Here is a 14,233-nt window from a genome sequence, read left to right as displayed (position 1 = left end):
CAATTATTCACTCCACTTTGTGTTATTTTATTACGAACACGCATCACGCCGTTTTCGTGGGTTTAAGAAGATTTAAACACAATTATTTTGATGACTTCACTCGGACAAAACTAAATGTCATATATATGCAGATATTAATCTTATTTTTGGGACATCTTTCAAAACCTAAAAGCAAGATGCGCTTTTCCTATTTCACTCAAGTTGATCTGGCTCTGATACATACGTAATTAGTTTATTGGATTCATGGGCTGAATCGTAAAGTTTCCAATTTAATTTAGTTGATTTAGTAGTTTAGTTTTGCTAGAATTGCCATACGCCACTAAGCAGAAAATCTAACAATCTAAATCGAAAAATAAAAATAAAAAAATCACATCAAATCGGACCACCCTGGCGTTATGAACGCTGGTTATTTGGGGAAGGTCTGCGCCCTAGTGGCCGCACATGCACACTACCCCACATAGAAGGACAACAAAGGAAATGTATAAGGTATATTTTCTTTTTAAACGAAACACACTTGCATGAAAATCCTCCACATAAGACAGAGTTATTCCTTCATTTCCTTACATTAACATTTTGCAATGCAACACAAAAAATGATCAAAAAAAAGATTGTTTATTGTCGTGGCGTTCTTGTTTTCCCTTTGAATAGACAAACAAGCAGCACATGTCCGGAGGTAGAAATCAACACCATTCTGAAAGATATGTGGGGATGTATGTTTATACACAGACGTTTTTTTTTTGTTTTTTTTTTTTTAAACAAACATTTCCATGGCATACTTTTGTCGATTACTCGCATTTGCACAATACAGTTTCTCCTTAAAATCCGACAAAGCTGAGATCGCTCAATAATAAATAGCCTGTTATTTAATGTTGTAGTAGTGTAGTAGATCTTCATCAGAAGCACTACTACACTTTTGATTATGTGAAAACCACGGCTGAGTTTCCCGTAAGTAACAGCAACAGTGACGTAGCCCTCCCTGCAAAAATACACCCTCAAGTTGCAAGCATAATTTTTAAGCCCCCTGATTATTAATTATAATTATTATCATGCCTTCCATAGCTACTCCTGCTAGTACACACGCCGGGGGGATAAGGGCCTCTCCCGCCCCTCCGCAGGATCCTGAGGGCGAGCGTGAGCCGTAAGTGCTGCGTGTCGGAGTCTGGACTTGTGAGGGAAGTCGAGGTGGATACATTTACAGAGCGAGTGAATATGATGATGCAGTAAATGGCTAACTGTTAAAAAAAAAAAAAAAAAAAAAGGCAGATTCCTTGACGGCCAGACAGATCCTACGTCCACGGTTTAGAAAAATGCATCAGGAAAAAATCATGATGGAGGAGGAAGGTAAACAATACATACACACACACATATATATATATATATATATATATATAAAGTAAACAAAATGGCAGGTGAAAACAGGGCATCAGCCAACGGGGGAGTGCGGGTGTATTTTCATTTGACCCAGGAGACGCGGAGGCAGTGGGCGATGAAGGCGTAGGTGTCTGCCACCTCCTGGATCACCTTGCTGGTGGGCTTGCCGGCGCCGTGGCCCGACTTGGTGTCGACGTGGATGAAGAGCGGGTTGCTCTGCTTGCTGCTGCGGCCCACCGTGTGCTGCAGAGTGGCGATGTACTTGAGCGAGTGCAGCGGCACCACGCGGTCGTCGTGGTCGCCCGTCAGCAGCAGCACCGACGGGTACTGGACCCCGTCGCTGTCTGGGACCTGGATGTTGTGCAGCGGGGAGTACCTGGGGGGGTGGGGACAACATGGTAGGTGAGAAGAACAGAAGCGGGTCTTGTCTGGACCGAATTAACGACAGAGAAACCCAATGGCTACAAATGGGGCTTGGCCATAACTGGAGTTAATACTACTAATACTTCTTCTACTCACCTTTATTTTTATAACACCTTTCATACACAACATGCAAATGTGAGTGCTTTACATTGTCAGAAGCAAATTTAATTGTAATAATGACAAAAAAGGAATAAATGAAATAATTATTAAATCTTTCTTTGTATATTTTCAAATTTTTCCTGATATGACCATATTTATTTTTATTTTTTATTGCTGTATTGCTTCGTATGGCGCGGAGGAATGAGTCATGCGCAATCGCTCATTCCTAGGGTTTTGTACCGTGACCCGGATTAAACATGGCTGGGGCTAAATTATTAAAGACTGTAGGAATGATAAGCTCTCGCCCTTATTAAGGCTATTTAACCAGTTTATAACTTGCAATAAAATTAGGACATTTTTCTATGAAGCATTTTTGCTATTATCAGAAGAGACATCTCTCCTCTCTCCTGCTCCATCGGCGGAGATATTGAGATATGCGTGAGGGGGGCGGGCCCGGCTCTCACACATGCACGAGGAGACCCTGCTCAGAGTGAGGGACAATGGTGGAGATAATTATACGCTCAAAAGTCTGGTTGAATTTCACTATAGTCAGTGCCGACCATGCTCGTTGGCACAAGTGAAACCAGTCTTTTACATGTAAGGGAGTAAACAAGAGCAGTCTTTCAAAACATTTTGCAAAAGTGCATCACATACACAGAGAAATGCACTGTTTTTCGACTACCGTAATAATCCCACAACGTTAATTAAATGTGATTTAATTAAAAATGAAATTGTTTTCTGGCATTGATTTATGTTTCTGCTGGTGGGTGACGGGGGAGGGGCACCTCCATTACCCTTCTCCATGTGTAATGCGCAGAATATATAGCAGTGTTAATTCTGCTCTTAATTTGCTTCAGTATAAAAATACTGTTTAAGTACTGGATCGATAAGCAGTTTCGTAAAACTAGTATTACGGTTAAAATCTTAACGATACCCATCCCTACTTGTTCCCGGTTCCTCCCTGCCCCGTTCCCACGCTGTTTTTAGTTGTTTTATGTGGAGAAACAGACACAGACGATTCACATTTAAATATATTTATGATTCCCCTTATTAATAATTCCTCATTGAAATGTCATCCCTGTGCATTTTGTAAGCTTCTATCTGTTTTATCCTGTTATTGTAATGCACACTGACTGAAAAACGACCGCTCGACCGAAAGAATCTCAGTCGACTGACAGGACTCCGACTGATGCCTCGACTCGTCGACTTTCAGCTGCTCAACATTAAATCTTTATCCAACAGAGCAGAGAGATGAAGAGAATATTAAAACTCCTATATCTTCACTTTACATAACAAAAGAAGGATCAGTACTCACTTGATGAGCCAGTCAAACTGCTCCTTGATCTCCGAGCAGCCAAAGTCTGTGGTCCAGGCGTGACCGATGGTGAACTTGTGGAACTTGAGCATGTCCATGACGCCCACCTGGGCAACGGCACAGCCGAAAAGCTCTGGCCGCTGGTTCACACATGCCGCTGGGAATGAGACACGTACGATTAACTCCAAATTAAAATAAAATGGATATCTAACATATGCAATATCATTTGCCAGAAGTTTAACTCCAGAGGCAACATTAAGCCGATTTTAAACTTTAAATGATACCACATAAGATTATATTATAAAGATATTTTAATTTGGCAACTAATCAAAAACACCAAACAAGCAAATGTTTGAATAGATCACACTGTGCAGTATTTCACTCTCCATGTGGAGCAGTGAAGTTTAAGTTTCTGGGAATTGTAGTCTAAAACCGTATTAATTTTATCCAGGGTTATCTCTTGCATTACAAAATGAAATTGATTGGACCTTCAAGATTTTTTTTTTAAGGACAATTATTTTCATTTTAAAGAACACAAAACAAGTTGTGTCGTAAGTTGTGAGGTGGGGCCTCCATGGATCCGGCTTGTTCCAGCACATCCCACAGATGATTGATTGGATCGGACCCTGACCCCGGCCATCCACACGATGTCGAAGAAAATGTGATTCATCAGACCAGGCCACCTTTTTCCATTGCTTCATGGTGCAGTTCTGACGCTCAAGTGCCCATTGTAGGCGCTTTTGCCGATGGAGAGGGGTCACATGGGCACTCTGACAGCTGCGTCTGCGGCTACACAGCCCCATACACAGCAAACTGTGACGCACTGTGTGTTCTGTCACCTTTCTATCACAGCAAGCATGAACTTTTTCAACAATTTGTGCAACAGTAGCTCTTCTGTGTGATCGAACCAGATTGGCTAGCCTCATCAATGAGCCCATGGGCTCCCATGACCCTGTCGCCGGTTCACCGGTTGTCCTTCCTTGGACCACTTTTGGTAGGTACTAACCAATGCATACTGGGAACACCCCACAAGACCTGCCATTTTGGAGATGCTCTGACCCAGTCGTCTAGCCATCACAATTTGGTCCTTGTCAAAGTCGCTCAGATCCTTACACTTGCTCATTTTTCCTGCTTCCAACACACATCACATCATAAAAGCAACTCTGGAAAATTTTTTTCATGTTACAATTTGAATATCGAAACCAGGCGAAATATCACAGGGTTTCAATGATCATAATTTTTCAAGGAGCTCAGCACAAAAGGGGCTATTTTCATGGTATTCCAGTACTTGAATTTTTGAGGACAAAATTCAAGCCCTTTAAGCACCCCATGACCTGGTAAGAACCATGTTTATGACTGGTGTCTGGTGGTCCAGACAAGCTAAAGCCCAGTGGGTGTGTCACCCACCAACGAGGAGCCCCCCATTGGACCCTCCGTTGATGGTGAGCTTGGAGTTGGTGGTGTAGCCCTCCTTGATGAGATACTCGGCGGCGCACTGGAAGTCCGTGAAGCAGTTCTGCTTGTTGGCCAACATGCCGGCTGGAACAAAGACACACAGAACCATTAGTCTCCACACTAATAAAATATATATTCTTCTGTAGATTATTGGTCTTCAGTTTCTTCTAGTAAATGTGGTGCGAGTGCACTCTAGCCAGGCATTGTTCATAGGAGAGAATGTGACGGTGAAAAACAGGGTGTCTGTAGGAAAGTTAGATTCAATAATTAAGACCTTCATGAATCGTAATTGAATCAATTCTAAGATTGATAATTGCAAAAATCCTTGATCCTTTCTCTACTATATACTGTATTTGGTACGGGGCAGAGGTAAGTATTTGGGAGAAATAGGGAAGGGGTGTGTGTGTATATATATTATTATTTATTTATATATTTCCCCATGAACCATTGAGAACATCAGAAATGTGGACTGATGCAGACAAACTTCAATCAATTTGACAAAAATAAATATATGGCTAAATAGACAGACAACATGTTTAAGTTGAAATGATAAATACATAAATACATGTTTAGGACTACTGACTTGTCAGGGCTGATATTTCAAGACATTTTAATGGACCTGGTTTTTAAGACGCTCTGAAAGAAGCATCCACTCCTTTACTTGAAAAAAATCGCTCCTTGTCCCTCACCTTTGTGCCAGGTCTCTCCGTACTCGCCGCCTCCCCGGATGTTGGCCACTGCCAGGACGCCCCCAAGGTGCCGGACGAAGATGAGGCGGGACACACTGTAGCTCGGGGTGATGGAGATGTTGAAGCCGCCGTAGCCATAGAGGAAGGCCGGGTGGGAACCGTCCAGCTGCAGACCCTTCTTGTGCACGATGAACATGGGGATCTGCGTGCCGTCCTTGCTGGGGTAGAAGATCTGGGGAGGGGTTTTAGGCATAGGTGGAAAATCCGGGTTCAGAAAGTAAAATTCCACTCCACAATTTTGAGCCAAATGTGTGGATTTGGCTAATTAGACTCAACCCTGCCACTCAGCACAGGGCTGGAGTAAAAACACAGCAGGATTTTACTTTCTGGACCTGGAATTTTCCCACCTCTGTTTCGGAGGTGAGGAGGCAGATTGAGGAAATAGGGGTAAGTAAATGTCTGACGAGGTGGCAGAAGAGGGCTGGAAAATGACGAACCATTGTTTAGAAGTAGAATGTAGAATAACAATGAACAAAAATAAGGTCAGGCTAAAAACGCTTTTTATAAGTTTGATACAGAGTCTGCAATGTAAATCAAACTTCACAAATTGAGTGCAATTTAAGTACCGCAAACTTAATTCAGTGCAGACTAAATCAACCCAAACTAGGGCTGTCACAATAAATGTATTATTATTATATAGGTAATTGTGATTAACTTGTTTGCCTTTTTGTTCATTTCATACCACAATGATAGTGTAAGACTATAATTGTGTAAAAGTACACAGCCATTTATTGAAATTGACAGTTAATTTGCCTCAACTCACTTAATTCACATTCTGTTCATTGCAGCATTTCTAACATTGGTTCTAAACTGACGATGGGATCTAACATTGGTTTTAAACTGACTGGGACTGGGATTTGGATGACAACATGATAGGGATATCTAACGATTTTACAAAGTTATTGCGACCGGGCAAGCTTTACTTAGCGGTTGGTTCAGCCTGCTGATACAACCCCCTCCATCGAGGCGGTGGTGGTGGCTACCTGCGTGGTCTGGTAGTCTGAGGGGTTGAAGCCCTTCACGGTGACTTCCCTGAACACGTGCGGCTGCAGTGGCTCCTGGGTCAGGTCGCAGTGGTAGATGATTGCTGTGCGGGAGGAGAAGAAAGACACTGACAGGTTAGTCAGTGGACTGGTGGAGAAATGGACTTCCTTTCAGCAAAACAGGCCAAACGATAAATGTGCAGGGTATACCGCCTGCAGCTATCAGATAGTTAAATTTCCCTGGCACAATCTATGTCGTAAAAGCGATTCTGGAAAATCACATTACGGTTTGAATAACAAATCCCGGGGGAATAAGACAGGTTTTCAATGACTGCGTCTTTTCAAGGACTTTCCAAGCACCTTCCAAGCTCTTCCTCACAAAAGGGGCTATTTTCAAGGTATTCCAGTACTCAAATATCTGATGACGAAATTCAAGCACTTGGTAAGAACCCATTATCGGCAACAACAACTTGAAGTAGAGTCACACTTCCAGACTGAAGCCCCAATGTGGTACCTGGGGAGAGGAAGGAGGTGAAGTAGTAGAAGATCTCAGAGTCCCTCTTGCGGCCTGTGAAGCCCACCACGGAGCCCACGTCCAGGGGAAATGTCCGCAGCTCCTCGCCGGAGCTCAGCTGGTACATCTTCAGCACGTTCTTCACGTCATGCAGGAAGCACACAAACAGGAAGCTGGAGTACGTGCAGGTGGCGAACACTGCGGGAGAGAAGAGGGTGAGAAAGAGAAGCGAGTCCAACAATGACTCCACCTCAAAGCACTTGGAGAGCGCCATAGAAATATATTGACAAACAAAAACTGTCTGTCAATCGATTAAAATATTTAATCGCATGATTGTCCATAGTTACTCGCGATTAATTGCAATATCTGTTCAAAATAAACCTTAAAGGGATATTTTCAAGCGTTTAATACTCTTATCAACATGGGAGTTGACAAAAATGCTTGCTTTATGTAAATGTATGTTTACTGGAACTGAATTAAAAAACCCAAAAGATGACAAATATTGTCCACAAACCATTAAAGATACTGACTGCAAAGTCACAACATGGCAAACCCAAGCCCACAAATATCTGTAAAACACTAAAATGTCCTGGTTTTCAACATTCACTACAAAATGGTCCCGGTTTTCACCACAATATTAAATAAATATTATTTATTTGTTAAATAAATAAACAAATAAATAAAAACACAAACAAACAAATAATATTATGCTTGTTTGTAGCACTTAGATCGACATTTATCGTGTTCTGTCCCACTCATAACCTAACCCAATCAAAAAACAAACATGCGCCATGCATCTGATTTTAACACTGATTTGTCTGTATGTGTGTTATTAAATCAATGTATCATTGTCAAGGCTGTTGACAGCCTATCATAGGCGTCGTGAGACACAAGCTGTACCTATGACGCGTGTGGCTCTGTCTGACAGAATCTGTCTATCTGCCTATGGTGCGTGCATATGCGCACATACCTGTCAACCCTGCCGTTTTCCCCGGGATTCTCCCATATTGTATTTTACGGGACAATTGTATTTTACCCTTTTCTCCCACTGTCCTCCTGTTTAAATATTTCCCATTAATCTCGGGTATTTTGAACTTTTCAAAAAACAATTTTTAATTAATTAATTACAAATAAAAAAATAATACTTTTTTTTTTTTTTTTAATTGATCATCTTCGTTAAATCTTTAGTGAAAAACAAGACAAGTGGAGTCATTGCTGAAATACTCTGCACAATCACTGAAAAGCTTTTTAATTTGTTTTATTTGTGATAAAAAATGTTTCCTTTTTCTGACAAAAAAATTACAGCTAATGTCCAGTGTCATTCTGGGGGGGCGGGGCCTACCGATGACGTCCTTGTCGTGCTGGGGGATCAGCTCCTCCCAGCTGCTCTGGGCCGGGGAGGAGAAGTCGATGTTGATGAGGCGGTAGCGCGGCGCATCCAGGTTGGTCTTGAACGTGAAAACCGAATCCTCGTTGGTCACATACTCGTACTCGGCATCAAAGTTGTCGATCAGCTTCACCCACGGTAAGAGTCCTGGCAAGAGACAAATATTATTTTTATATATATATATATATATATATATATATATATATATATATATATATATATATATATATATATATATATATATACACAGATGAAGGAGTTATAAGCACTTAGAAAGGAAACCCTCTAGTTAAGATAACAATGAGTAAAAAAATAAAAATAAATAAAATAAAAAATAACAACAATGCTGATGTGAAGAGCCTGGCCGACCTGTGATCCCCTCTGGGGTCGCCTGGAGGTCACAGTACCACAGTCTGTTGACAGGATCGCAGCCCTCCCGGATGGACAGAAGAACGTAGCGCCCGTCGTCCGAAACCTATGTTAACACAGGGTTTTACGGGGTTCTGGCATTACAAAATGAAATTCAATGACTTTCAAATATTTTAAGCACAATTTTTTCATTTTTAAAGACTACACGCAAAAGCCACTGTGCACACATCGCAGGTGCGCCAAGGTGCATGATGGGTTTCTCATGAATATGTATTGGCCAGACAAACCACTACCTCGACACCCATAAACAAACAAACAAACAAATTAAAAAAGCACGCCTGATAGGGAGGGCACCGTGGGGTCCATAGGACAGGTGATCGGACCAACCTCCCTGCATGTACCTGCTGCTCAATATGTAAATCTTGTGATAATAATATAGCAATATATAATATAATCTCATAGAGACAGATTTCAATTAATTTAATTTCCTTAATGTCTTACTTGTATGGAAAATTAAAAACGTAAACCTAACTCAGAACTGGAGTGGAGTTTGTTTCTCCTCCAGACAGCGGCAAAAGACCCTAACACTTTTTATTTTAGATCTATTTATTTCAGTTTGTTTCCAACAAGTATGAAACAACATTTTTCAACAACTAAGTTAAGGGACTGTCCAAGTCCTTACTGCGTACTGTTCCAAAAACAAACCTGCACATCCCCCTGTCGGGAGGCAAGTCTCCCCATTGCTTTCCATTGCTATAGGACTTAATTTAGTAAAAACTGGACATTTTTGTGTAAATATTTTACTTGTAAATAATAAATTCTGCAATTCTGGAACGGCGAGACCAGATTTGCCACTTTATGTGCCATTACGTTGTATGTGGGCGCGAACCCCACCGATCAGGAATTTTGCACGATCGCCCAAGCCTAGAGGGAATCTCATAGGTGTTAAATTATTGTGTTTTTTTCCAAGGACTTTTCAAGCACTTCAGCACAAAAGAGGCTAATTTCAAGCTGAATTGTGGAGTTAGACTGTTTCTCACCAATTTTGTGGTCCGGATTTTTTGGTCGGGGCTAAATCCTGACTCGATGACGTAGAGCGGTCATACTTGGCATGGCCCCTCCCCCGACAGTATATAAACACCAGGCGCACCGTCGGAAACGGAGCATCAGTGGTGAAATAAGCTAAGCTAACAGCCCGGAGTTTGGAATAAAACACTGTTTTGGGAATAAACACCTGGGGTAAAAGGCATCATCAGGGAGACCGTGAGCTCATGCGAAGTCTTGGTGCCGATCCCGTGGGTGCCTCCGGGGTGTCCCCTGGGCATTGCGCCCCTGATGTCACACAGCGACGCACAGCAGAGATTCTCAGCTCCGCTTCACTTTACAGGTAACTTTCAAGGTAAGTGCTATATATTTGTTACAGTGCAGAGGTAAGTATTTGGTAGAAACTATCTAGGTTATGAAATGGCTGATTAGGATGGCTGATTTATCCGTAAATAATTAGAAACTAATATTGACAAAAATACGGATAAATAAAATCATAAAATGTTTATGCTGAAAAATGCAGGAAGTTCAATTCAAACACTAAGGACCGGCAGACAACCTGTAAACAGACCATAGCTTAATACAACAGTAAATAAAACATTTTTTTTTTTTTTAACATTTTCCATTCCTACTAAGCCTATTTTATGGTTGAATGTCGAATTAGAGAGAAAAAAACAACAAAAACAAACAAAAAAAACCAAAAACTTTTGTTCTCCTATTCTCCAACTTGCGTACGTCTCTCCTCAGCACCCTGCACACACCTCGGCTCCACTCATCCACTTGGGGTGGTCAGGGAACTCTGCACAGAGGCAGTCCTGAGACTGGGGCGTGCCCAACACGTGGAAGTACAGCATCTGGTGCAGGTTGGTGGAGGTCTCGGTGCCTAGAGGCATCGGAAACAGCAGATATCAGTGAGATAAAGTGAACATAAACAATAATGGTCTCGATTCAAGAATAGAAGCCAATGAAGAAACCATTAAAAGTGGTTTCACGCATATGGACACATGAGATGTTTTCTTTAGATCACCATCCCGCCTCAAACCAGGTTTTACCTCCATGTTTTGACACGCCCAAAGTTTTAAAATTGTTATGTTTATGTTTACTGTCTCACCATCACTCTTGCCCTCCTGGTTGGGGTAGGAGTTGTAGAAGAGTCCTTTGCCATCATGGGTCCAGGACATGCAGCTGAACTTAACACGCTCCAGCCGGTCCTCCAGAGGCACGGCACCGTCCACTCGCAGGAAGCGCATCTCCACCCAGTCCGAGCCGCTGGCACTGGTACCGTACGCCAGGAACTCCCCGTCCTCGGAGAAGGCGTAGCCTAGGAGTCGACAAAAAGGACGTTAACGAAGAGTACAACAAAAAAGTGAGTCACAACAGTTACTTTCTCTTCTACAGAGGACCTTAGTACCTCGCAGGGCCACGGTGCCGTCGTCAGAGAAGGTGTTTGGATCCAGGAAGATGGTGGGCTCTGCGTCGAGGCTCTCCTGCACGTACATCACACTCTGGTTCTGGAGGCCCGTGTTGTAAAAGTGAAAGTACCTGCATATGGACAATGAGTTGATTAACAACGCACTATGTACTGTACCGCTAAATACAGGGTTCATTCTGGTATTACAAAATGAAATTCCAAAGACATTCAAGTACCCTTTTAAGCAATTTTTCCATCTTCAAAGACTTCACGGAAAACAAATATAATAGATCGGCCACAACATTAAAACCACTGACAGGTGAGGTGAATAACATCGCTCATTTCATTACAATGGCACTTGTCAAGGTCTGGGGTATATTAGGCAGCAAGTGAACAGTTAGTTCTTGAATTTGATGTGTTGGAAGCAGGAAAAATGAATAAGTGTGAAGATCTGAGCGACTTTGACAAGGGCCAAATTGTGATGGCTAGACGACTGGGTCAGAGCATCTCCAAAATGGCAGGTCTTGTGGGGTGTTCCCAGTATGCAGTGGTTGGTACCGACCAAAAGTGGTCCAAGGAAAGACAACTGGTGAACCAGCGACAGGGTCATTGGCGCCCATGGGCTCATTAATTCAGGTGGGGAGCAAAGTCTAGCCCTTTTGGTCCAATCCCACAGAAGAGCTACTGTAGCACAAAATGAAAAAATGAATGCTGCTATGATAGAAAGGTGTCAGAACACACAGTGCATTGCAGTTTGCTGTGTATGGGGCTGCGTAGCCGCAGACCGGTCAGAGGGCCCATGCTGACCCCTGTCCACCACCGAAAGCGCCTACAATGGACACGTAAGCGTCAGAACTGGACCATGGAGCAATGGCAGACAGTGGCCCGGTCTGAAGAATCACATTTTCTTCTACATCATGTGGATGGCCGGGGTTGGGGTCCAATCCGATCGAGCATCTGTGGGATGTGCTGGAACAACACGATCCATGGGGGCCCCACCTCTCAACTTCCAGGACTTAAAGGATCTGCTGCTACTGTCTTGGTGCCAGATACTACACCACACCTTCAGAGGTCTTGTGGAGTCCATGCCTCGCAAGTCAGAGCTGTTTTGAGCAGAGCGAGGGGAGCTACACAATATTAGTGGTGGTTTTAATGTTGTGGTTGATCTGTGTATCTAAATCTATCTATCTATAATTAATCGCTTTGTCATCTACTATAAGAAGTGTTTATTTCCAATCAGGCTGGATTAAATTTTAATTTCCCTGGCATAATATGACGTTAAAAAAGGGATTCTGCAACATTTTTATTATGTTACAATTTGAGAAACAAAACCAGGGGAATATCAGAGGTTTCCAAGGATCGTGTTTTTTTCCCCTCAAGGATTTTTCAAGCACTTTAACACAAAAGAGGCGATTTTCAAGGTATTCAGTACTACCATTTTTGAGGAGGAAATTCCAAGGACCTCAAGGACCTGGTAGGAACCCTGTAAATCTTAAAATACATCTCTGGTCTCACCTGCTCCCCCTCTTGAAGGGGCAGCTGTACTTGGGGTAATCGTAGAGCTCCGTCATTCGCTCCTTGAACAGGTCCCGCACCTCGCAGCGCTCCAGAAAGGGAAGCGTCAGCTGATTCTGAGTGTTGACAAAAGCCTGGGGAGGAAAGTGTCACCACCACACCTTAACAGCAGGGACTAGAAAGGGCCTTGTGCATCTACCACTGTTACAAATGGCCAAATAAAAATGATAACCTGGTTGTGCTAATCACAACCAGGTTATATGAATGTATGGGGGGGGACTGACTAAAAGTGTCCCCGTTACGCACGGTTCTTTTGTTCCCAGATCACTCCCTCAGAAGAAGGACACACAGAGGACCCAAAACGTACTTGCGTTTTTGAGCAACGATCAAATTATTCATCATATTATTTTTGAGGGCTTTAATGCACGATCGTGATGACAGATGTATAGAGCAAGGTTTTCTTTATTATTATTTATTTTTGTTAAGATTTATTTATTTTTTAAGATCAGGGCTATTACAGAATTTTTATGAACTAAACCTAGTTCCCTTTAAATACTTTTTATATATGTTTCACATGTTACATGAACCTGCCAGTTTGTATGAAAGTCTCTTTTATATGAATGGAAAAGCGAGCATAATGTGAAACGGACGAGCGCTGCTGCTGTTTGCCAATGTACAGATTCTAAATGAACAGATCCTGATGAGCATATTCACAAAACCATTGCGGTGCCACAGATCTGAAGGATAACGATGAGTCCACCTGTGTTTTCTCACTGTCCGGATCCTCCAGCCAGCTGTAGGGATCTGGGATCTTCTGGCCGTGATAGACATCCACCTGAGAGGGATGGAAAGAAGGTTACACAAACGAAGTGACAAAGTGTGCGTTAGCGTGTGATAGAAGGAAGTGTATGGAAGGATTTCTGTGTCACAATTCACAAACAAATAAAGATAGTCTGAAAATATTAACACATACTACAGTCCACAAATCTGTATTATGGTTTTTAAATGCCAAAAAAAATACTGAAACATAATTTACTTTCTCCATCCATGAATAAATGAAACGTTTTGAAATAAGTGTAATTTATATCGCCTAAACACGCATATAAATACACTAATACAAACATAGGCCATTTAAATGCGTGTGTAGGCAATAAAAAAACATGAAAACAACTGACATTATTTATGATGCTACACGTACTTGTAAAACAAACCTGTACTAAAATCATAATAAAGGCTTGTGGATTGTAGTATTCATTCATCTCTTTCCATTTGTTTTTGTATTTATTTTATAATATTTGAGAATTGTGACATCCCATCAGAACGATTCCAAGCGTTAGCACTAGGAGTTAGGTGAACAAAGAGTCGTGTAAACTACTTATTCAAAACAGGCGTTGGTTAAACTAAGAGTTCCAAGAAAACCTTGATGTTCGTAGCAAAAAAAAAAAAAAAATGAAAGGAAAGGAGATAAACGGACAGCCTGGATGACAGACCGCGGCCAGCTCGCTAACAAAGCCGCCGTTCCTTCCAATGAATGAAACAGCTTGATTTAGCATCCCGGTTAGCTAGCGTGCTACTCCCAGTTAGCCAGAACTACTTAC

At 42.1% G+C, this 14,233-nt stretch overlaps 1 protein-coding gene across 1 annotated transcript in view; it reads right to left on the bottom strand.

Moving 5' to 3' along the window:
* Window positions 1-498: 498 nt before the first annotated feature.
* prep (prolyl endopeptidase) overlaps window positions 499-14,233 on the bottom strand; it is a 13,852-nt gene continuing 117 nt past the window's right edge. Inside the window, exons 2-14 of the mRNA XM_080021447.1 lie at window positions 13,396-13,470; window positions 12,636-12,769; window positions 11,121-11,251; window positions 10,821-11,030; window positions 10,471-10,592; window positions 8,666-8,771; window positions 8,252-8,443; window positions 6,910-7,107; window positions 6,396-6,499; window positions 5,353-5,584; window positions 4,616-4,747; window positions 3,209-3,365; window positions 499-1,747 (exon numbers count right to left, since the gene is read on the bottom strand). Of these exons, the coding sequence (XP_079877573.1) occupies window positions 1,453-1,747; window positions 3,209-3,365; window positions 4,616-4,747; window positions 5,353-5,584; window positions 6,396-6,499; window positions 6,910-7,107; window positions 8,252-8,443; window positions 8,666-8,771; window positions 10,471-10,592; window positions 10,821-11,030; window positions 11,121-11,251; window positions 12,636-12,769; window positions 13,396-13,470 (2,088 nt within the window). The 3' untranslated portion in view covers window positions 499-1,452. The remainder of the gene's footprint in view (window positions 1,748-3,208; window positions 3,366-4,615; window positions 4,748-5,352; window positions 5,585-6,395; window positions 6,500-6,909; window positions 7,108-8,251; window positions 8,444-8,665; window positions 8,772-10,470; window positions 10,593-10,820; window positions 11,031-11,120; window positions 11,252-12,635; window positions 12,770-13,395; window positions 13,471-14,233) is intronic.

This window comes from Zeus faber, assembly GCF_960531495.2.
Source record: "Zeus faber genome assembly, chromosome: 2".
Taxonomy (NCBI): domain Eukaryota; kingdom Metazoa; phylum Chordata; class Actinopteri; order Zeiformes; family Zeidae; genus Zeus; species Zeus faber.
The sequence above is the reverse complement of the archived record's forward strand: the minus strand, read 5'-3'. Positions and strand labels throughout refer to the sequence as shown.